Source organism: Perissodus microlepis, chromosome 10 (genome assembly GCF_051167445.1).
Source record: "Perissodus microlepis isolate ML-2025 ecotype Zambia chromosome 10, ASM5116744v1, whole genome shotgun sequence".
In the NCBI taxonomy this organism is placed as follows: domain Eukaryota; kingdom Metazoa; phylum Chordata; class Actinopteri; order Cichliformes; family Cichlidae; genus Perissodus; species Perissodus microlepis.
This window is the reverse complement of record NC_140470.1, coordinates 32,717,399-32,739,263: the sequence shown is the minus strand read 5'-3', so window position 1 is coordinate 32,739,263 and position 21,865 is coordinate 32,717,399. Positions and strand designations below refer to the sequence as shown.

General features: G+C 41.1%; 2 protein-coding genes across 2 annotated transcripts; both read left to right on the top strand.

Annotated features, from left to right (window-relative positions):
* Positions 1 to 7,334: 7,334 nt before the first annotated feature.
* Positions 7,335 to 8,273, top strand: LOC146379740 (odorant receptor 131-2-like). The gene has a single exon (XM_084941121.1). It carries the CDS (start codon positions 7,335 to 7,337, stop codon positions 8,271 to 8,273), a length of 939 nt encoding a protein of 312 aa, XP_084797247.1.
* Positions 8,274 to 18,588: 10,315 nt separating this feature from the next.
* On the top strand, positions 18,589 to 19,572 carry LOC146379739 (odorant receptor 131-2-like). Its single transcript, XM_084941120.1, has one exon. It carries the CDS (start codon positions 18,589 to 18,591, stop codon positions 19,570 to 19,572), a length of 984 nt encoding a protein of 327 aa, XP_084797246.1.
* Positions 19,573 to 21,865: the final 2,293 nt, after the last annotated feature.

The following is a 21,865-nucleotide window of genomic DNA, read 5'->3' as shown; positions in this document are numbered from 1 at the left end:
TTCTGCAGTCATTTTCTCTTACATTGGTGTGATTGTAGCAGCCAGGTCAGCCTCCACAGACAAAGCCTTGGCCTTTAAAGCTCGTAACACACTGCTCTTGAATCTGATGCAGCTGTTCCTCAGCCTCTCCTCAACTATTTACTACCCATTACTCGTGCCTCTTTTAATGATTGTCACAAGGATAGTACTTGTTCGCATTCAAAATGCTTTTTATCTGTTTTTCATTATCTTACCCAGGTGTCTGACTTCTCTCATTTATGGACTAAGAGATCAGACTATCAGACCTGTCCTCATATATCATCTATGCTGTCGATTGAAATGCCCAGTGGTAGAAGACAAGGGGTGACATGTTTAGTTTGGATGGAGGCCTTTGTTGGTCTGCATATTTGAGTCTCGTGATTTAAAGCAACATCTTTCAATTAAAACAAACAAACAAATGAACGATAGGTATTATTGTTCAAGAAGCATAGATAGCTATAGCCATTTCTTTTCTTTTTTTTTTACCACATTTTCCAAGTCTGCTTGAGGGGCTTAAAAACTGTCCTGATTCGTGATTGAGGTGAGAGACAAACGACCTCTGGTCCAAGTGCGTCAAAACAATGATTTTATTAAACACATGTGTGGGAAGATACACAGCTCGATATTTTCACCCCAGATCTCCCGTCAAAACATACTTTCAGCATGGTTTTATTATGTCAGGGTTAACGCCCCTTCTCGCGTTAGACAAAACATCACATGTATAGGTTATAATTAACGACAGTTCAACAAGTTTCCATGTTTAACAGCATTTTTCCCTATATGGTTGTCTGGCTCCTCCAGATGCTTCCTGTAGACCCCGGATCACTAGTTACCAAGCAGAGACAAAGCTAGATGTCTTTCACCTTTACCCTAGAAATTATACTTCATGTCTATGTGTATGTAAGCGTGTTAGGCCTTCATTCACAGCATTCAAGTCATTTCATCAATATATCAGTTCAGACATAACGCTGAACGACGCTTTTAACCTTCATTAGACTGTATGCTTAACTCTATCATGAGCACAAATGCAATGTGTGTAATAACATGATTAAACCTGTATGTTTAATTAATTGAATAAATGTTTAATCAAATGCCACTGCTCAAAGCTTAATAAAAAGAAGAAAAGAATCAACATGATATAAAATGATATGATCCCCATATTTCCCTCTCTTTGGCCTTTGAAAAAGGCCAACAGCCTTCCTATTGTCTCACTCCTCAGTCCAGTCAGCCACCACCACCAACAGCATCATAGACCCCGGACCATTCGGCCCCGAATCCATAGCCCTCTCTATCAGTCTCTCCAGCACTCGTCTGGCACAAGGAATGAGACAACAACCTGTAACCAATATTCCTATGAAAGTAACAAGAGAAAACATGGCAGACATAAACACACCCTTCTATTGCCCAAACACAGATGTCACCCAGTTCTCCAGCGCATTATTGACTCCCGAATGTTCATGCATAGTTTTGGACAAAGTTTTCAGACCCTCCAGAGCCCTGGTTACAGAGACATCTGGAGCGGTGTTGTTGGGAATGAAAGTGACGGACAAGGTAAGCGACTCATGTTGTAACTGACGTCAGACGCCGGAGATTTTGGCGGAAAATTAAAGCGAATGGTAGTTTAGAATTTAACAAAGTTTCTTTAAGCTTCAGTATTACCAAATATACTAATCAATTGTCTTATAACTAACAACATCTGTCCTATCATCTCTAACACCCTGGAGGACAACGGGGAGAGTTTAGACGCTCTCCAAGATTACATCGACCGCTGTTTCCAAGATTTAGTCAGGAAGAAGGCCCAGAGTGCATCTTCCCCGGCCAAAATTGAGACACCGTCATCGAAGAGATGTCGCCCGGCAGACTCCCCCGGCACAACATCGCCTGCCGGCAAAGACGTTGCAGACATCCTGGAGTCAATCGACAAGCGATTGTCCAGTTTCAATGCGAGGCTGTCCCTGGTGGAGATTTTACACTGGGAATTTAAATCTCTGTGAGAATCCCTGGAGTTCAGCCGGCAGCAGGTGGAAACGCTTGCCGCTGAAAATGCCACGCTACGGGAGTCGGTCAAATCTCTCACCGACGCACGATCTGATATCGTCGTGTTGGAGTTGTTCCCAGGTCAACATAGTAAATGTTGTTCCAGGATCAACATTGCAAGTGACCAATCAGAATGTTGTGATGTCATACTTTTGCGACTTCGGGAAAAACCGCCTGTCTTCATGCTCCACCACACCCACCCACACATGCAGGGCTTTGGGATGCAGATGTGTCACCAATAGGGGTGGGTTTTGATTATCGATTTATTGATTGAAATCGATTCTAGCTTGGATAATGTGATATCGATTCATTAAAATCCTGAATCGATTTTTAAATATAGATTTATTTTCCCCGAAATGCCAGAATCTCAGGTTAAACTTCACAAAATCTCGACCAGTGTTGGTCAAGTTACTTGAAAAAAGTAATCAGTAACTAATTACTGATTACTTCCCCAAAAAAGTAATCCCGTTACTTTACTGATTACTTATTTTCAAAAGTAATTAAGTACTTAGTTACTTAGTTACTTTTAAAAACACGATTTACAACCTGAATAGGTGATAAAGTGATAGATCTTTCAGCCCAATTCTACTTTTTCTGCATAATCCATCATAAAAAATGTAATCAAATGGAAAAGTCTCTTTTTTTTTTTAATTGTTTTATCAGTTTTAATCTTTTAACTTTATGCATCAAGCAAAAATTTAATTATATGCAACATTCTCTGACTTGAAGAAATTAGTTTAACATTTAAACCTATTTTCTGCACATTCCAGCACATAAAATAAAATATTTTTTTTGTGTTTACACTCAGTCTTTCAAATAGATGCAAGTAAAACACAGCAGAAAATAAATAAAATCAAAGACTAGCGGTCCTGTTGCTCTATTTTCACCTGTAAAGCAGGAGTGGGGTAGGCGGAGGTTTACCCTGGTGCAGGTGAGCCGCAGCGGTCAGTGGAAGGATACGGCAGTTTCTCTGTGAGTTTCCCATTACGTGGTAGCGCACTCGGTGCTTGTTTAGGGTTTTTTTTCGCTGTAAAAAGAAGTTTTCTTCCCACGCACAACGGACGTTAATGTTTTTGTCACTTTTTATGGAATCAAACTTAAAGTAAGGTCAGTACTTCCACGCTTTAAACGCTGCACGCTCATACTCTCTCCCGCACTCGATATATGATCCATTGTTGATCTGCACACAGCTGTTGTCACTAACGTCGCACTCGCTTACGTCACTGTCATGAGACATTCTCGCAAAAAAAATCACGGTTTTAGTAACGCAGTAACACAGCGTTCCTACGTGAAAGTAACGGTAATCTAATTACCGTTTTTGCAATAGTAATCCCTTACTTTACTCGTTAATCAGATTACAGTACTGCCCATTACGTTACTGCCCATCTCTGGGGGCGTCGGGGCTGAAAGCAGACAGCTCACTGATTTTTATGCGTCGGTGGGCCCACTCTTTGTGGTTACATCTTTTTTGAGCTAGATTCTGAAGCTGCAGGTTTTATCTCTCTTCTAACAATATTGACTGAACCAGCAACTAAAGAAGATCCCAACTACGTTTCACATTTTGCTTCACAAGAACATCGTCACGAATTCCCTCTGACTTTTGCTGTTTTGCTTCATCCACGATAAAGTCACACTTCATGCAGAGCTCGCCGTCTCTCTCTCTCAGGAACAGTTTCCCATCCAAAAATCTCCTTTTTCTGCATTATTCGTGCTGATTACCCACCCGTCTATTGTTGTTTACAGTGCTGCCAGCCTGGGTTTTTTGTTTGTTTGTTTGTTTGTTTGCAAAACTCTTAGCTGTGTCTCTAATAAAACCTCTGTAACTTTGTGCTACTTCACTTCAGCAGCATCAGCTCATGTTCATATGTTGATGAATGGTTTTCTTTCGTTTTTGATCTACTGCACAATATTTTTAAGGTTATCTGCTATAAAAACCCAGCCCAGGAAAATCTCCTTCATATTTTTCTGTGTTTTATCCTCAGTTACTTTGACACAAAGGTATCTGCTGTGATGCTTATACCTCTGATAAAGTCTCGCAAGTGTCAGCTTTCTTTTCTAGAGATATAAAATATGGAAATGTACTGATAAGTGATCAGAATTATAATATTTCTGATTGTCTGAGGCAAAATTTCCCTGATTCAAATCGAATTGAATCGAATCGAATTGATTCAGGACCTTGTGAATCGTAATCGAATTGATTCTAGAAATCAGTGACGGCACCCAGCCCTAGTCACCAGGATGCAGGGGAAGCATCCCCCCCCTGTCCCCTTCTGGCCACCTGTGCCTCAATTTTATTCCACAACTTAGACATCCACATTACTCACACTCTCATAACACATACACATAGGGCCTTGGGGGTGGGCACACTATACGGCGTCCAGAGGACGGTCTATGTATTCAACCTCACCTCTGGCACAGGTGCCCACCTCTCAATTTTAAATGCATGTAGACATTGAAGGTTCTCAGGAGGGGCCGTGCTGACACCTGCTGCTCTATGACAGGAATCACCATGACCTCCCGTGTTTTAAATACACTTTAGAACAGCATACAGCAACACTATATGTAAGCCGTCCAAGGGAGGTATGAGGTCTTCACACACCCCCGTTCTCTGTTAGTCATCGGGACGGAGGGGCTGGTAGAAGGATTTGGCCGTCTGGTTAGGGTTGCCATGGCCAGACAGCCAAACACAAGGAAATAGAGTCAGGTGCAGACACCACTCAGAGATGCAGGGACTGTGAGCAAAGTAAAGTTCATTACGGAACTCTAGAGGAAACACTAAATGTACAAGGATGCAAAAACACGTCAGAAACATCCACTGTGAACTAAGAGCGAGCGACTTAGGTGGCGAAAGATTCTAAACTAGAAGTTCTTAAATAAGACGCAGGAGATGAGATTACAGCTACCATGCTGACAGCGCAACTTAACTTTTCCTATTAAAAACCACTATGAGCGAGCATTTAGCCACAATACTAAGGGAACTACACTTCTTCTTTGAAGGCACTATGAACAAAAATACACTGTGTTCCAATGGACACACATTCAAACGCTTCGAAGACATGAAAGAGACTTTAGACTCTAACAGGCTCAACAACACGAACTGAAAACGAGGCACTGGTTAATCGGTTAAATGGGTGGTGAGGTCCAAGAGGGAGTCTTGGAGCTGTCGTAGACCAAAGAGGGGAACCCGACACCAGATAACATCCGGAGCAGCAACCGTGAAATGAAGCCAGAGAGGAATTATGTGGCAAAAACACTGTAATGAGGGAGACAGATGTGAGGAGGTGTTCCAGCCGTTACAACAGTGTGTAAATGGTGAAATGTAACCGGTCTTATTTTTTTGCTGGAGGCGTGGAGGGGGGTAAGTGATCCGAATATGAAAACAGGAGAGTCCAGAGAATAACTCCGTGAATATCTGAGGCTGGGCAAGGGGGCAGGTAGGTAAAGAGGTGCGGAGGATCTGCGAGCTGATCAGCGGATTAACGGGCAAGTGTCGCAGTGGGGAGCAGCGATATCCAGTGGATTACTGTGAGGACAGAAAATAACGTTAGCACGAGAATATCTATGACTATGTTTCTTCATTGATTATAGAAGCCTTCACCAACGTGAGTTAGCAGACGTCCTGGCGATGAGTTCTTGAGAACGCTGATCATAAAAAGCCTGCAGCCTAATTACTCTCAGGCGTAATGATGACAAGGAAATAGGGCCGCCCCCTGAGGTGGAATCACCAGGACGCAGAAAAGTTTGAGCACTCACCCGGACCATGACAAAGGTCTGGGATGCGGGGCCTCCCTGCTACTGTGGAGCCGGGGACGGTCTGCTTGTCTCCACCCCAGGGAAAAGGGTAACATCTCCTGGGTCTAGGTGCAGTTTCCCTCTCTGGGGGCAAGGCTACCTGGCCCTGGGGTATAGGGTATGTTTGGGGAGAGTGGTTGTGTGTACAGTGCCCATTTGTGTCTGTCTGCGCTTTGGGTGAGTGCTGAGTATTTGTATATGTGTGCATGAGGGTGGGACACATTTGTGTCTGTTTGTTCCTGTACGTCTGTGTCTATATGTTAGGTTGGGTCTTAGACTCTACACTTCTGGGAACACCTCAGAAGATCCTCCAAGATATCTCTGCTTTCCACACTCCCTGCCGGGGGCTGATGCCCTCAGATGTCGGTACGTTGGTGGTTCTTGGTGTCCTGGACTTGGCGCTCAGGTGTGTACCAACTTACACCTGGTGGCTGCTTGGCGGGGCCTGGCACCCGTGGCTCGGTTGGGCCCCTTCCAGGGGGTGGGGGGGCCTGGGGCTCGGTCCACTCTGGCGCATCCAAAGTATTCAGAATATGTTACTCTCATTGAGTAGGAATATGTTACAAAATACATTTTGGAGCATGTATTCTGTTATCTGTAGTAGAAGAGGTAAAAGTAACCTTCCCAACAATGCTGGTTTGTGAACAAGGGTGTTCACAGACACAAACTACTTTCTTGGCTGCTACCTCAAAGTACACTGTGCACTGTCGGTCTTGCGTGATGCACCATAACATTCAATAATTAGTATTTACTGTAATTTACACTTAGCTAGATTATTGTAATGGTGTTGTGTTTATTATGTTGATCTCTTTTTTGCTTGTTTTCTCTTTTGTTCTTTTTTCTTTTCTCATCAAGTGATCCGGTTAATTTTTTTTGATGTGCACTTTCTCACTGTCCCTCTTCCCCTCTGTTTTTCTTTCCCTCCCTCTCTTACTTTCTTTCTCCCTTTCCTATCCCCAGTCATATCTGTCCAATCTGTACGAACTGAAAATAAAATAAACAAATAATAATAACAAAGTTCAATCAAATGGACCAAGGCCGTGATGATCCACTTGCCAAAGTAAATCTGTTGGGCATCTTCCTTGACCTTCAGGCAGAAATTCTGATGGCTAAAGAACCAAACGGGATGGGCAAAAACAAAGAAGAATGTTTACATTGCTCATTAGTGATCATTGTCATGTGACACTGCAACTGAGAGTCACGTGACACTGTAAGGTTGCGAGGACAGAACTAATAAATTGTATGTAATGTCAGACCAACTCTGTAGAAGAGCTCTGCCAACAATGGGCAAACACAGATCCTGACCTGTTGACTGCCGGTAGAAGGAACAGTAAAATCTTCTTGTGGGACTGGGATTTTTATCAACCACCAGGCTTCTGTGAGATATTTTAATGTTTTTTTCTCCTTTATGAATACTGCAATTATTGGGATTCTGTGCTACATTGACTTCAACAGATTTATGTTTTACATGTCATAAATTTTCTGCAATGTCAAATGTATCTCAGTCTTACACTAACATGTCTATTGAAGTGCAGTATCAGGACCTACTGAGGGTAATTATTGTTTCCACTCTGTCAACAGTTCCATCTTTTATTTTTCTCTTCCTTAATGGGACCATGTTGTTCACACTGAGGAGTAAGCCGGTGTTTCGTGACACTCCCCGTTACATTCTTCTGTATAACCTCCTTTTTGCAGACACTGTGCAGCTGGCACAGAGTCAGGTTCTTTTCCTGTTCTCTATTTTTAGAGTAAAATTGCCATATCCTGTATGTGTATGTCTCAGCTTGTTGGCCAATCTCACCACTGGGATCTCCCCTCTCAACCTTTTGGTGATGCCTCTGGAGAGATATGTAGCTGTGTGCTACCCACTGAGGTATCCTACCATCATCACCATCAGAAACACAGGGGCTGTTATCATTGTGATTTGGATTATCAGTTCACTAAATAATCTCACTCGACTCATCTTTTTTTTCCCATTTGAAGTGTTGAAAAACCTGCAGATGAAAGACAGTTGTTCTAAAATAGCTCTATTACTCGGGACAAGGTCTGATCAATATGATACCACTTTCACATGTTTAGTGTTTGTATCAGCTGGTGTGGCAGTCATTTTTTCTTATATCGGTGTGATATTAGCTGCCAGGTTGGCCTCTGCAAACAAAGCTTTAGCACGTAAAGCTCGAAACACTCTCCTGCTGAATATGATGCAGCTGTGCCTGAGTCTCTCCTCTACTATTAATAACCCTTTGCTCGCAGCCCTTTCAAGAACTGTAACAATGACAATATTTTCATGGGTTCAGAATGTATTTTATTTGTGCTTTATTATCTTACCCAGATGCCTGAGTTCTCTAGTCTATGGGCTAAGAGATCAGACCATCAGACCTGTCCTCATGTACCACCTATGCTGTCATCAGAAACGAAGTCAGTAACTTGCAATATTTCACCTGGAATCTGAAATGGTTGAATAAAAGTAAGCCTCAGATTATCTGCTGGGTTTCTGCAAGATGTGTACCTCTCATATTAAACTGATCCAGACTGTAGTACACTGTTAATTATTTTCAAATATAAAATTTCAGCTTTTCGCCAAACTCTTTCTTGTTCTTGATCCTGCTGCTGATCGGAAAATTAAAGTCATTGCCGAAGTAAACTGTCACATACCTTGACTTTGACTCAGAACAATGACTAACCTTTTTTTTTTTCAGAATTAGTGTTTCCATCATACCACCGGGCCTAATATAGACATTTGCTATATATAGACAGTTTTCACCTCCATAACACCATCATGCTTAACAAGCATGATTTAAACACTTGCCATTTTCATGAGGGACATCATCAGGTGTCACTCTGGTCATGTGTTGTGTCACTCTTTTCAACCCACGCAGAGCGATACTGAGGCTACAAATATATCTACACTCCCCACTCCCAGTTCAACAGTCACTTATATTTTTCCACTCAGCTAATCATTCCCCTTGGCCAACCCGTACTCCAGAGATGGACATTCTGCCTAATCACATTTTCATATATAAAGCTGGAGGAGAAATCCTAGAACCATTAGAAACCAATTTGAATTTGTGTGTACACCTTCAAATTCAAGATATGAATCATATCTATATTTTATCATCTGAGAAGAAATCTCCTTCATCAAAGAAGTGAAAACACAAGGAAGAGAGGGTGCATGACTGGCACCTGGATAAAATCTCATCCTATACTGCCCTACCTCAACCCTGATCTTCTGAAGTCATCGCATGACAAGGTTGAATTCAGAGGTCAAATCCAAGCTAACATTGTGCCAGCTAATGTTATGCACCCCCAAAAAATTAATTTAAAAAAATCACACTTTCCCTCTGCAAACAGATGGATTACGTTCTCACATCGAATGGGAGTCCATTCACCAAGTGTCCAAATCCAACAATGTTAAAGCCACTACAAATGCTAGCTAAGTCCTGCAAAAACAGGAGCATGTGTGACCATGTCTGAAGCGATGTTGGTGCTGTTCCTTCTTTTGTCTTTTGTGGTGAAGAGAGAGCTGTGCATGAAAGCGAAGCAGTCAATTTAGTCATTGATGTGCCTACCCTCGCCTATGGTCACAAGCTCTGGGTAGTGGCAGAAAGAAGGAGATCACATCGACAAAGAGCAGGAACATGTTTTCTCCAAATGGCAGCTGGGCTGTCTCCTAGAGATAGGTGAGAAGTTACAGAGGAGCACAGAGAAGAGCTACTACTTCTCCCAAATACATTTGTTGTCATTTACATTCTTTTAAATCATAATCACAACACAAACTACCCAAATGATCCCGATCAAAAGTTTACATACCCTGGTGATTGGCCCTGATAACTTGGGCACAACTTCACACAAAAGGGTTAGAAAGGCTATTAAAGGTAACCATCTTAACCTGTGATCTGTTTGCTTGTAAATAGTGAGTGTGTATAAAAAGTGACTTTCTGGACTCTGGACCCCTGATAGACCCTTGCATTTTCATCCAGTCTTTCACTGATAGTTTTGGGGTTCTAAGTCATGCGAAAAGCAAAAGATTTGTCAAAGGGTCTGCAGGAAAAGGTAGTTGAACTCTATAAAACAGGAAAGGTATAAGAGAAAATAGCAAAGGAATTGAGAAGGCCAATCAGCAGTGTTCAAACTCTGATTAAGAAGTGGAAAATTAGGGGTTCTGTTGAAACCAAACCATGGTTAGGTAGACCAACTAAAATTTCAGCCACAGAAAAATTGTTCAGGATGCAAGTAAACACCCACAAATAACTATAGGTGAAATACAGGACTCTCTGAAAAATAAAAAAAAAAGTGGTGTGGCTGTTTTTAGGTGCACAATAAGGAGGCACTTGAAGAAGGATGGGCTGCATGGTCAAGTTGCCAGAAAAAAGTCATAACTATGCAAATGCCACAAAGTATCCCATTTACAATATGCCAAATAGCATAGTCTGTGTTTTCATTAAAATAAGAATTCATGTCAGTGTGTGGCACTAAGGCCTCAGGTGTGCGTAGGTACCTGTTAACTATGTTGCAAAGTATATTAGTATATTAATTACTTTCTATAACGGAGTTCTTTAGAAATGTAATTCATTACTTCATTCACTAAGAACAACAGAAGACCAAACTAGTGGGTAACAGTGAAAGAGAAATTAACATCACTCATTAGTGATCATCATGTGACAAGGTTGCAAACACCGAGCTAATAAATTGCTTTTGAGTTCAGTCAAACTCTGCTAACCAGCGCTGCCCAATATTAAACCCGGTTCTTTTATCCCCATGATAGAACAGAGAGAACCCGACCCAGGAGTGGTCACAACATTTATAATTCTTTATTCAATCATCTTCCGGAAGAGAGAGAGCCCTGCACAGCCCAAAGCCAGTTCCAGAATCTCTAACATTAGAAGCTAAAAATGTGTCTCATATAGGTGTTATTTTGGTACTTGGCACGTCACACACAGTTTTGATACAAACAACTCCTTTTACTCCGTTCCTCTTTTCTTTGTGTCTTACTTCCTGTGCAGCTTGCAATAACTTCCCATTTCTGAGGTCTGTTGCCAGGGCAACCCGTCACCCTTCGTCTGAACTTAGTTTCACTCAATGTCTGCACCTCATATTCTCTGCAAAACATGCAGTTTCCTGTCAGCCTGCGACCTAGTTTTACACTCAAGTCTGGGCCTCTCATAAAACAATCTAATCAGCAAATAAGCATTAAGAATATATATATTTATTTCTTAACAGTTTCCCCTTTTTAACTAATTCTATTAGTTAACCTAACTAACTGACTCCCTCAATAACTACTGTTAACTAAAAACAGATATACTCAGCTTTTCTGGTAAAAGGTCCTACATTACTTTTGTCACTCTTTGGAAACAGCCTCTATAAAGTTAACCTGTTTCCTCTTCAAAAATTTACTCCCGTTCTTTTAATCTCCTAAACAACACATTTTCTGGAGCTGTGGTTCTCTGTGCTCTGTGCTTCTTTTTCGGGTTCCCCTTTCTCTGGTTGGTTCCGTTCTGTCTGGGGCTTCCTGGATTCTCGCCAACCCCTGTGGTCGCTGTGGTCCTGAAATCTCCTGTAAAAAAATAAACAAAACACCTTTCCCTGCTACGCCTCCATAACCTATTATGTTCATCAATTGTTCTCTGAAGTCTTCAAACTTGGTTCAACCTATCATGTTCGGGACTCTCTAATCAAAAGGATTAGCCTAATTATGTGTATAAATTGGAGTTAATTGAAAAAGGATCCATTATTTTTTTGCCTCATTTATTTTATTTACTTATCTTTTCTCCTTGTTACTATGTGGAGTGGTATATTCTGATTGTAAATTTGTTGTTTGGTTTGAGTTAGGACCGGAGATAAATGTTAATGTTAGTTTGTTCCCTGACTTTTGGTGCCCACTTGCAATATAAGTTGGATTGTAGATAGGGGGCGGGGTTTAATAAGAATATTTTCTTCTTCCTGCTCCTTTTCACACATGGTTGCTTTACTGATAGAAAGTGTGGTTGGTTTGTCTGAAAGAACTAACTGTGGAAACTGTTGTACCAAGCGTGAAATAAATAAATAAATGAAATGAAATGAAATAAGCGTGTTGGCATTTATCCATCGGCACTGAAGGTCCTCCCTACAATATATCAGTTCAGTCAGTCACGCTGAACGACGTTTTTGACCTTCACTTGACCGAGTGACAACTCCTATGAGCACAATTGCAATGTGTGTATAAAAAAATCATTTATACATATATAATCTTCAATGTTATTCGTTTGGGTAAGCGACACTTTTGACACCCTTTTAAGAAGCTCTCTTCTTCTCTTATCTGATCATGAACATCCTGTACAAAAAACTGTTTCTCTGCAAGTGCAAAGTTTCCAAGCAAACTGTGTCTTAACTTCCTGTTATCTTTCTCTGCAAGCATTTTTTACATTGACCTTTTACTACACTCTGTCACCTTTCACAATAGATCATCTCTTCATGTAAGAAACTCATTATAACCACTTCTTCTATTCAAAGAGAAAACAAACATTTTCAATCAATTAAGTTTAAGCATAAAAGCAATTACTTATGAGTAAGTTTTATCATAGCTAAATTATCAAACACCCAGAAAGTCATAAAATGATCCTAAAGCCCCTTATTTCAAATTAAACCCAAAATCCCCCCTTCTTGACACATCCTATGTGTCAAGTAAGCTAAAGACCAGCTCCTAAAACTGAAAATACTTCACCACCTCTTATAAAATTAAAAGAAAAAGGTTAGTCATATTATTTCTCTAAAACCCTCAGCAATCATCCTCTCAGGTACATCCTCCGGACCTCCAAACCTGTGTTCAGGAATAAAATCAGTTTAATCCTCATGTTAAATCTTTTAAAGTCCTGGCTCCACTCAGAGCTGCCTAGAAACAACACCTGTGTGTTAACATTAACTTAATTTTTAAAACTCAACTTTCCCACTTATAATGCAAACTGTGTTATAACAAAACTTAAGACAGAACAGTTATCAGTCATGTTCTTCATACACGATTTCCACATTTTGATTTCATTTTGCTCCTCTTAATGTAACGGTACATTTTCATTTTACTTTATCAGATTTACCCAAAATATATATATATGCCAGTACCAGCTCTTTTAATAATTTACTGCTTTAAAGGGAAAAACCTTGGTCACTTGGACAAGTGTTTGTTATTTTATAACTGCATTTTATATGAAAAGTCTAGCAATCCCCTATGTGACTCATAAATATGACTTTGGTTGTAGTTTTTTTTCTCTATAAAATTTAATTTACTTCTACAGTGGCCTGCTTTTGTTAATAGTAACATGAATAACGTCCAGCATTTTCTCCCCTTTAGCATTTGGCATTTTCCCCACTATATAATTTACTACCATAATCTAAATCCAGTCAATAAAACAAAATTTTCTTAAATCAAACATCAGCGACCCACAAAAATCTCTGCAGCTCCAAACTTATGTAAACCTCCAGTCTCCTTCTCTCCCTTACGTGGTTAATTGTTTGTCAACCTTCATTCATCCTGACCTTGGTCCAGTCATTGTCTCAGTGTCAAGTCAGTCAAACCTTTAGTCCACGTCGTCAGTCCATCGCAGTTCAGTCACACTCATTCACTCATTCACACAAAAGAAAAACAATTGTTTATCATTTTTGGTCTGGATTGACACGCTGCAATCCTTTTAGACAGGAACTCCGAGGTTCCCACAGATGGCTTCTCCTCAGCCCATTGTAATCTGGAAAAGCTCACCTTATATTTGCTCTCCCAAAATTTTTTACAGCGCTGTTAATTCAATCTTGCAGGCCTGCTTAGAATAAAAATGAGAAAAAGAGAGCTGATTAGTAGCTCATCAAAGCACAAAACAAAATCACCTGACAGGATTTATCTTAAGTGCACTGTTACAATTTTAAAGGGCCCAATTATAAACATGTCCATGATTAATAAAACTCCCTCTATTAAAATATGAAAACAACCCAAACCTAACTGACAGAATCAACCCATCACTAAACAACAACCCCAAAGATCTTAATCACAGAAAAGTTTTGCTTATTAATCTATCGATATGTTGTGGGGATTAGAACATCAGGGCCACAAAGGTTTTGCCCTCCTCTTGGTTTAATTAATACTTACATAGTCTGAAATCAGACTTAAAATCACTCCCTCTGTTCATTTTCCCCACATTATATTTCAGTGGCCTCAGGTTCTTCAGCGTCCTGACAATCTGAGGTCACCTGACATAATTTCACCTGCTAAATACACAGGAAATCTTGTTAAAAGCCACAGTTTGCACGCTATTGATATTCTCATTAAGCCCTTTCTAAAGACGTTATAACAATGTGACATCACTAAATTATAAATTTCTTGTCCAAATCTGCACTTCTGGAGAGACCTGACCACTTTATTTAATTATCCTGTATTTTACCAAACCATTCTTCTCACACAGACACAGACTCTCTTTCAGTGCAAGCTTCACTCAGATGGTCAGACAGGAAACTCAAGTTCATTTTTCTTCTTTTCCTGTCGCCACTCATTCAACTAATTTGCATACTGAGTCATATCTCAAGAAGTTGCCTTGACAAGAGAAATACATATTTAAAACACTACCACATGATTAAATTCTTTTTATTTTAAAAATAATAAAAAGAATCAAAAAATAATTTCACATGTAACAATTTGTGTGTGTGTTTTCTATTCATTCATGTACTTGTTAGTTTATTTCTTTTTTTATCTTTTTTTTTTTTTTACCTTTCTGTTGTCATGTTCTGGACATTTCTAAACCTCCATGAGTTCAGTCTCAATTTTCAATCCAATTTTCCCACATTCACTATCTTACCCCAGATTCACCTTCCAATCATCCTCGTCCCTGTCCTCAATCAGCTGTGTGGCCTCGCAGATCAACACAGGCCCAAATCAGCTGTTTCTTCTCTCCATTGCTTCTCTCTTGATCTTTTCAGTCTTTCCTTTGAGGTTCACTCCCAGCATGGCAAATCTGAAACTCAGTGTCCAGTGCTGTCCAGTGCTTTCACACAGTCATCCCACTGTTCAACTTCCCAGCCTGTAAATCAGAGTGCATGTTCCATCAAGTGTTTTCTGACATGCTGCTGCTGGACTCTTCAGTGTTATAGTTCAGTTGCACTGTCCTTCTGCCTGCTGTTAATTCTTCAAGTCCACGATGTTCTGTCTGTCTTCTGTCTTCATCAGGAGATTGACTGTCCTTTAAGCTTCTTCTCAGGATGAGGACAGAATGAGAGGTGAAGCTGTCACATTTTAAGCCAAAGCCTGTTTTCATCCCAATTCTGTTAATCTATCATTTTGCCGCTGTACTCATGTTTTTAGGTTGACAAGAGTCCACCTGTATTGACACACTAAAACATTTAATTAATATCATTTTCATTACTATTTCTTAATACATTCAACTCTCTAATTATGCGAAATGGCGGCCTCGTTTCTGTCAGTCTGTCCCAGGGCAGCTGTGGTTACAACTGTAGCTGCCTCCACCAGTGTGTGAATGCGAGAGTGAATGAATAGTGGAATTGAACAGTGCTTTGAGGGTCTCGAAAAGTGCTATATAAATGCAATCCATTTTTATTATTATAATACATCATAAACAATCAATTACAATCAACCAATCAATCTGCTGGTCCCTCTCTAGTTTCAGTTTCAGTTTCAATTTTATTTCTATAGCACATTTAAAAGACCCAGGTACATCAACGTGCTTCACAGACGAGCCGCATTTGCGGGGTTACAGCAGTAGAGGAGCAGGAAAATGCAGTTATCAGCTAAGGAAATACAGTTATCAGATGGTGACGTGGCAACAAGCATGAACTGGGGAAAAGTTAAAAACTAAGTTGTTTGGAAGGCAAGCTTAAACAGGTGGGTTTTTAAACATGATTTAAAAGATTGGATGGATTCCGATGCACGGACATCAATCGGCAAGCTGTTCCAGAGTTTTGGTGCGGCAAAAGCACGATCCCCCCTACTCTTCCGTCGAGACATTGGTTGCATTAAGAGCCCCTGGTTAGAGGATCTGAGAGCTCTCGTGGGGATGTATAGGTCAAAGAGGTCGATTAAGTAGCTGGGTGCCAGGTTATTTAAAATTTTAAAAGGGTATAAAAGGATTTTAAAAACGATACGATATTTGACGGGGAGCCAGTGAAGGTTGGCGAGGGTGGGTGTGATATGGTCATGTCTTCTGGTACCGCTTAAAAGGCGTGCTGCGGCATTCTGGACTAGTGGCAGGCGTTGGATGAGGGAAATTGGAGGCCTAAATAAAGAGAGTTTAAGTAACTCGGGGTCTTGTTCACGAGTGACAGGAGAAGGGAGCGGGAGATTGACAGACGGATTGGTGCAGCGGCCGCAGCAATGTGGACGCTGTACCGGTCCGTTGTGGTGAAAAGAGAGCTGAGTGTGAAAGCGATCTACATCCCTACCCTCACCTATGGTCACGAGCTGTGGGTAGTGACCGAAAGAACGAGATCGCGGATACAAGCGTCGGAAATGGGCTTCCTCCGAAGGGTGGCTGGCCTCTGCCTTAGAGATAGGGTGAGAAGTTCGGCCATCCGGGAGGGGCTCAGAGTAGAGCCGCTGCTCCTCCACATCCAAAGGAGCCAGTTGAGGTTGTTCGGGCATCTGACAAGGATGCCTCCTGGGCGCCTCCTGGGTGAGGTTTTCTGGGCATGTCCCACCGGGAGGAGGCCTCAAGGCAGACCCAGGACACGCTGGATAGATTATATCTCTCGGCTGGCCTGGGAACGCCTTGGAGGAGGTGGCTGGGGAGAGGGAGGTCTGGGCTTCTCTGCTTGGTCGGCTTCCCCTCGTGACCCGCCCGCAGATAAGCGGAAGAAAATGGATGGATGGATGGATGGATGGAGGTGCGGCAAAAGCAAAAGCACGATCCCCTCTAGTCTTCCATCGGGACATCGGTTGCACTAAGAGCCTCTGATTAGAGGATCTAAGTGCTCTCTTGTGGATGTATAGGTCAAGGAGGTTGATTAAGTAGCTGGGTGCCAAGTTATTTAAAATTTTAAAATAACTTTAAAATTTAAAAGTGTAATATGATCATGTCTTCTGGTGCCGCTTAAAAGACATGCTGTGGCATTTTGGACAAGTTGCAGGCGTTGGATGTAGGAAAGTTGAAGGCCTAGATAAAGAGAATTGCAATAGTCCAATTTCGAAGTAATAAGAGCATGAATGAGCTTTTCTAGGTCTTTATGTTGTATATAGGGTTTGCCTTGGAAATTTGGCGTAGTTGGTAGAAGCTGGTTTTCACCACTGCAGACACTTGCTTGTCTAATTTGAGGGAACTATCCAGCACTACTCCAAGGTTTCTAACAGTAAAGGAAAGATGACTGGTATAGGATCCCAGGATATCCGATAGCTGTTCCACGGGGATGTGACTGTCAAAAATGCTAATTTCTGTTTTGTTTTCATTAAGGGTGAGAGAGTTGTGCAGTAGCAAGTCTTTAACATCACGCAGGCAGTTTAGCAAAAGCAATAGAGGGGACTGGAGATCCAAATTCAGGGGGAAATAGATTTGGATATCATCTGCATAGCAATGGAAGGCAATATTATGTTTCCATGAAAATTTATCCAACAGCGAGGGAGGATAAGACACAACAACATTGTCATCGCCTATGTAGCCGGTGTATCAGAAAAACTCAGGAGAGTTTTCTCCAAGCATGACATCCCGGTGCATTTCAGACCCAGCAACACGCTCAGACACAAACTGGTTCACCCGAAAGACAAAACGCCAAAACACAGACTTAACAATGTGGTGTTTGCTGTACAGTGCAGCGAGGAATGCCCAGACCTCTACATCGGAGAGACCAAACAGCCACTTCACAAGCGCATGGCACAACACAGAAGAGCCACCTCCACAGGACAAGACTCAGCAGTCCATCTGCATCTAAAGGTCAAAGGTCACTCTTTTGAGGATGCCAATGTTCACATTTTGGACAGAGAGGACAGATGGTTTGAAAGAGGAGTGAAAGAAGCATCTATGTCCACTGTGAGCGACCATCTTTGAACAGAGGCGGGGTTTACGACACCAACTCTCTGCCATCTATAATCCAGCTTTGAGATCCTCCCCAGACGCCTTAACGCCCACTCACATCCTGGGCCATCTGACCTCAGGAATTCGCATGATAAGGTGGGGCCAGGTTTCACAATGAGCTCACCTGAAACCCTGGCTGATTGGGACCCACACCCGCTTTCACACCTCGGCTCATGTGATTAGAGGATCATCAGGGGGTCCTTTGTCCCTCTTTGGGGGGAAACTCCCACTGAGTTTAAATCTCGGACTCTCCACCAGTGAACTGAAGAAGCTTCTTGGATGAGAGGTGAAACGTCTTCAAGCAACTTAAAGAAGTCCAGACGCTTTTCTTTCCAAGCTCCTTTGACTTTAAACAATATGGAATCAACTTAACAGGCTATTAATGTATTACTCCTATACTATAATGTTCAAGTTATCATGTCCCTGGGGCGAGGAGGGGGGTTGTAAGTAAACTGGAAAAAATAATGCAGACATGTGATAGTCACATGAAAAGGTGTGACTACAGAGCGTATATACACAATGTGTGGGTAAGAAAATCTTGCTGTCCAGTGCCGTTTAGCTGAAAGCAGCCACAGCCCTCTAACCTATTAATTTCCTGCAGAAGGAGGATGACCTGAAAAGAGCTTTGTGGATCTTTCTGTTTTAAATGTTGGAATACTTTTTTGTGTTTTATTTCCACTGAAGATGTTAAAAACTGAATTTCTTTATTGAAATGTTACTTGCCAATCTGTCTCTGACCAATGTCACTGCTAACCAGCAGTATCAAGGCGTTTTGGAAAGAGTTTTATTTTCCACTCTGACTACACTGCCATGTTGTTTATTTCTCTGCATTAATGGAATCATGCTTTTTACTTTAAGGAGTAAAGCTTTGTTCTGTGAGACGTCGCGATACATTCTCCTGTATAACCTTCTGTTTGCAGACACAGTACAGATGGCACTGAGTCAGTTATTGTATATTATTGCTGCTTGTAGGATAACACTAACATATCCTGTATGTGGTTTTCTCACCATGCTTGCCAATCTTACAACTGTGGTCTCTCCTGTCACGCTGGTGGTGATGTCTCTGGAGAGATATGTCGCTGTGTGCTACCCACTGAGGCATGCTAGCATCATCACTATCACCAACACAGGTGTGGCCATCATTGTGATCTGGGCCATCGGTTCACTAAATATATTGACTCGAGTTCTTCTGCTGTTAGAGTTTCCTTTTGAAGCCCTTGATAGTCTGCAGATGAAGGACTTTTGCTCTGAAATAGCAATGTCTGGTGGGTCTATGTCTGATGATTACGACAAAGCCTTCACATGTGTTCTGTTTATTTCAGCAAGTGTGGCAATCACATGCTCTTATATTGGTGTTATAGTAGCAGCCAGGTCGGCCTCCACAGATAAAGCTTCAGCCCGTAAGGCTTGTAACACACTGCTGCTACATCTGGTGCAGCTGGGTCTCAGTCTTTCTTCAACCATTTGTAACCCACTACTCACAGCACTTGCAAGAGTTTTAACAAGGATAGTGTTTGTGCGCATCCAGAATGTTTTTTATGTTTGTATTTTCCTTTTCCCCAGATGTCTGAGTTCACTGATTTATGGTATCAGAGATCAAAGCATCAGACCTGTGCTCATATATTATCTTTGCTGTCGACTGAAATACTCAGTCATACAGCCAAGACTGAAGGCTGTGATCGAAGTAGAGTGTTAGTCAGAGTATACACCACGCTTACAAGCATACAAACCTCAAAGTACCGTACTGCAATTTAGGATAACTCCTTCTGTTACTGACTTGACTTTTGAATTTTTATTGAAAACCATACAGTTGTCAAATGACACAAGTGAGGAATTATTTGCTGCTGTTTACTAAAGGAACATAATTCTTTATAATTCTCTCAAATTATTACATGCTTTGGTAAAACAGGAAAGAGCGTCACATTTGTTTAACCCCGTAATCTGTGCACAGCCACGCTATCTCAAGCACTGCTCAGGCAAAGAAATTGCAGCAATTTTTAATTAGATGTAATTGGCCTACATTTGTCCTACTTCTAAACCTGCAGTTTAGCCTTGGAATTACTGTAGGTGTCCTAGAGGGTTTTCTTTCAGTTCCAAGTTGTGCAAATAAATTCAGCACTTTGGAAAACTAAAGGTGCTTTGTGTTGGTAAAGTTGTTCTCTGCTATCAGTCTTGAATAATTTGGTGAATTTTCAATCAACAAAAAGTCTTAAATAGTTTGATCACAGACTTTCTGTATATTGTATGGTATTCACCCCATTACATAAATCGCCTTGAGGTGACTTTTGTGACTTTGTGATATATATATAGCTGTACTTTGCTTATTTACAGCTGCCAAAATGGCATAGATTATACCGTCAACATGTGAGCATACCTTAAATAACCCAGCCTTACAGGTCTGCAGTTGAAAGCTTTTATTCAGGCAGCAGTGTGAGGTGAAGGATTCTCTGCAAGATACATGTAGATGTCACCAAACAGGGGCTGTGGGACAGTTGCTGGGGGAGAATATGGATCACGAGTCCCCAAAATGTGTAGCTTCTCCTTGTATCGTAGCTTTTTTTCCATGAACAGATGATCTGAGTGGTCTTGATTCGGGACAGGTGAGATTTTTATTCTACTGGACAGTTCATGTGTGAGTCAGTCATGTGACTGAAAACTATGGATTCAAAATTGAAAAACAAAACAAAAACAAAAAAACAATGAGAGAAAGGTTGCTGCCATTGGATGAGGTGGGAAATTAAGTTATAATGTGCTAACTTTGCAGGGCTTAACATATGTTCACATTAAATAATGATGCTTTGTCAATGCATGAGATGACTGTTGCTGTGGTTTGGTGCTATATAAAAAAACTTAATTACATTTACAACATTACAATAATGTTACCTATTAGATTTCAATAATGTATCCACCATCTGAGTTACAGCACAGTCCTTTTCTAAAGTTTTCTACAGTCTCCATATCTTCTCTCTCTGCTTATATAAGCTTATATTATGAAATATGTGATGAATAGGACAGAAAATAGAAATTATGATACTCATTACATGAGTTTAAGTAGTTTAAACCCGCTTCTGACTTCCCTCACTGCTTACTGTAAAATCCAACCAAATGTAACCAGCTTTTCCTAGTAAAAGGTCCTGGAATAGTCTTATTGTAAATCTTTGGAAACAGTCTCGACGGAGTTAAGCAGTTTCCTCTTTAAACAGCACTCCTGTTTTTTTCAGCACACCACTAAATCCCCAGGTTGCTATTTCTATACCCCGTACCTGTCAGTTCTCTTAATTGTCGCTCTGTCCCCCTTTAATGGCTAGACCATATCAGGCATGACCACTGGGTTCGGGCAATTGACATAACATAAAAATCCTACAGACTATTACTAAAGCTAATTCTCCCATTACTTTTCATTACTTTTGTGCTCACACTAGAACCTCTGTCTAACGAGCTTTTGACCTTCTTTACAATTTAAACAACTAATCTTCTGGGACGGGTGATTCTCTGGGATCTATGCTACTTTTAGATCACTGTGTCCCCCTTTGTTAGCCAGATCCGTTCGGTCTGGTGCTTCCTGGATTCTCGCCAACCCCTTCGTGCTTTTGCTGTGGTTCTGGAATCTGCTCCTTCTGTAAAGGACAGAAAAGGCAAACACCTCTCTGCGAAGCCTCAATAAGCTAATTTATTCATCCATTGTTCTTTTAGCTATTCAAAGTTGGCTCAGAATATCATGTTCGGGACTCTCTGATCTACAGGATTAGTCTAATTATTCTCTATGTGTGTAAGCGTGTTTGCATTTACCGCTCTGCACTCTAAGTCCTTCATTATTGTCATGTGTGTATGAAAATAATTATAACCGCTTATTTTAGTAAAAGAAATCAAAAAGAAATCAAACATTTTCAATCTTAACATCTTCCCTTCTTTCACAAAAGCATATGTTTCATTCAGCTTGCTGTCCCACAGTTTCCCCTTCAGTGTGGTACTCAGCTTCTCATGAACAC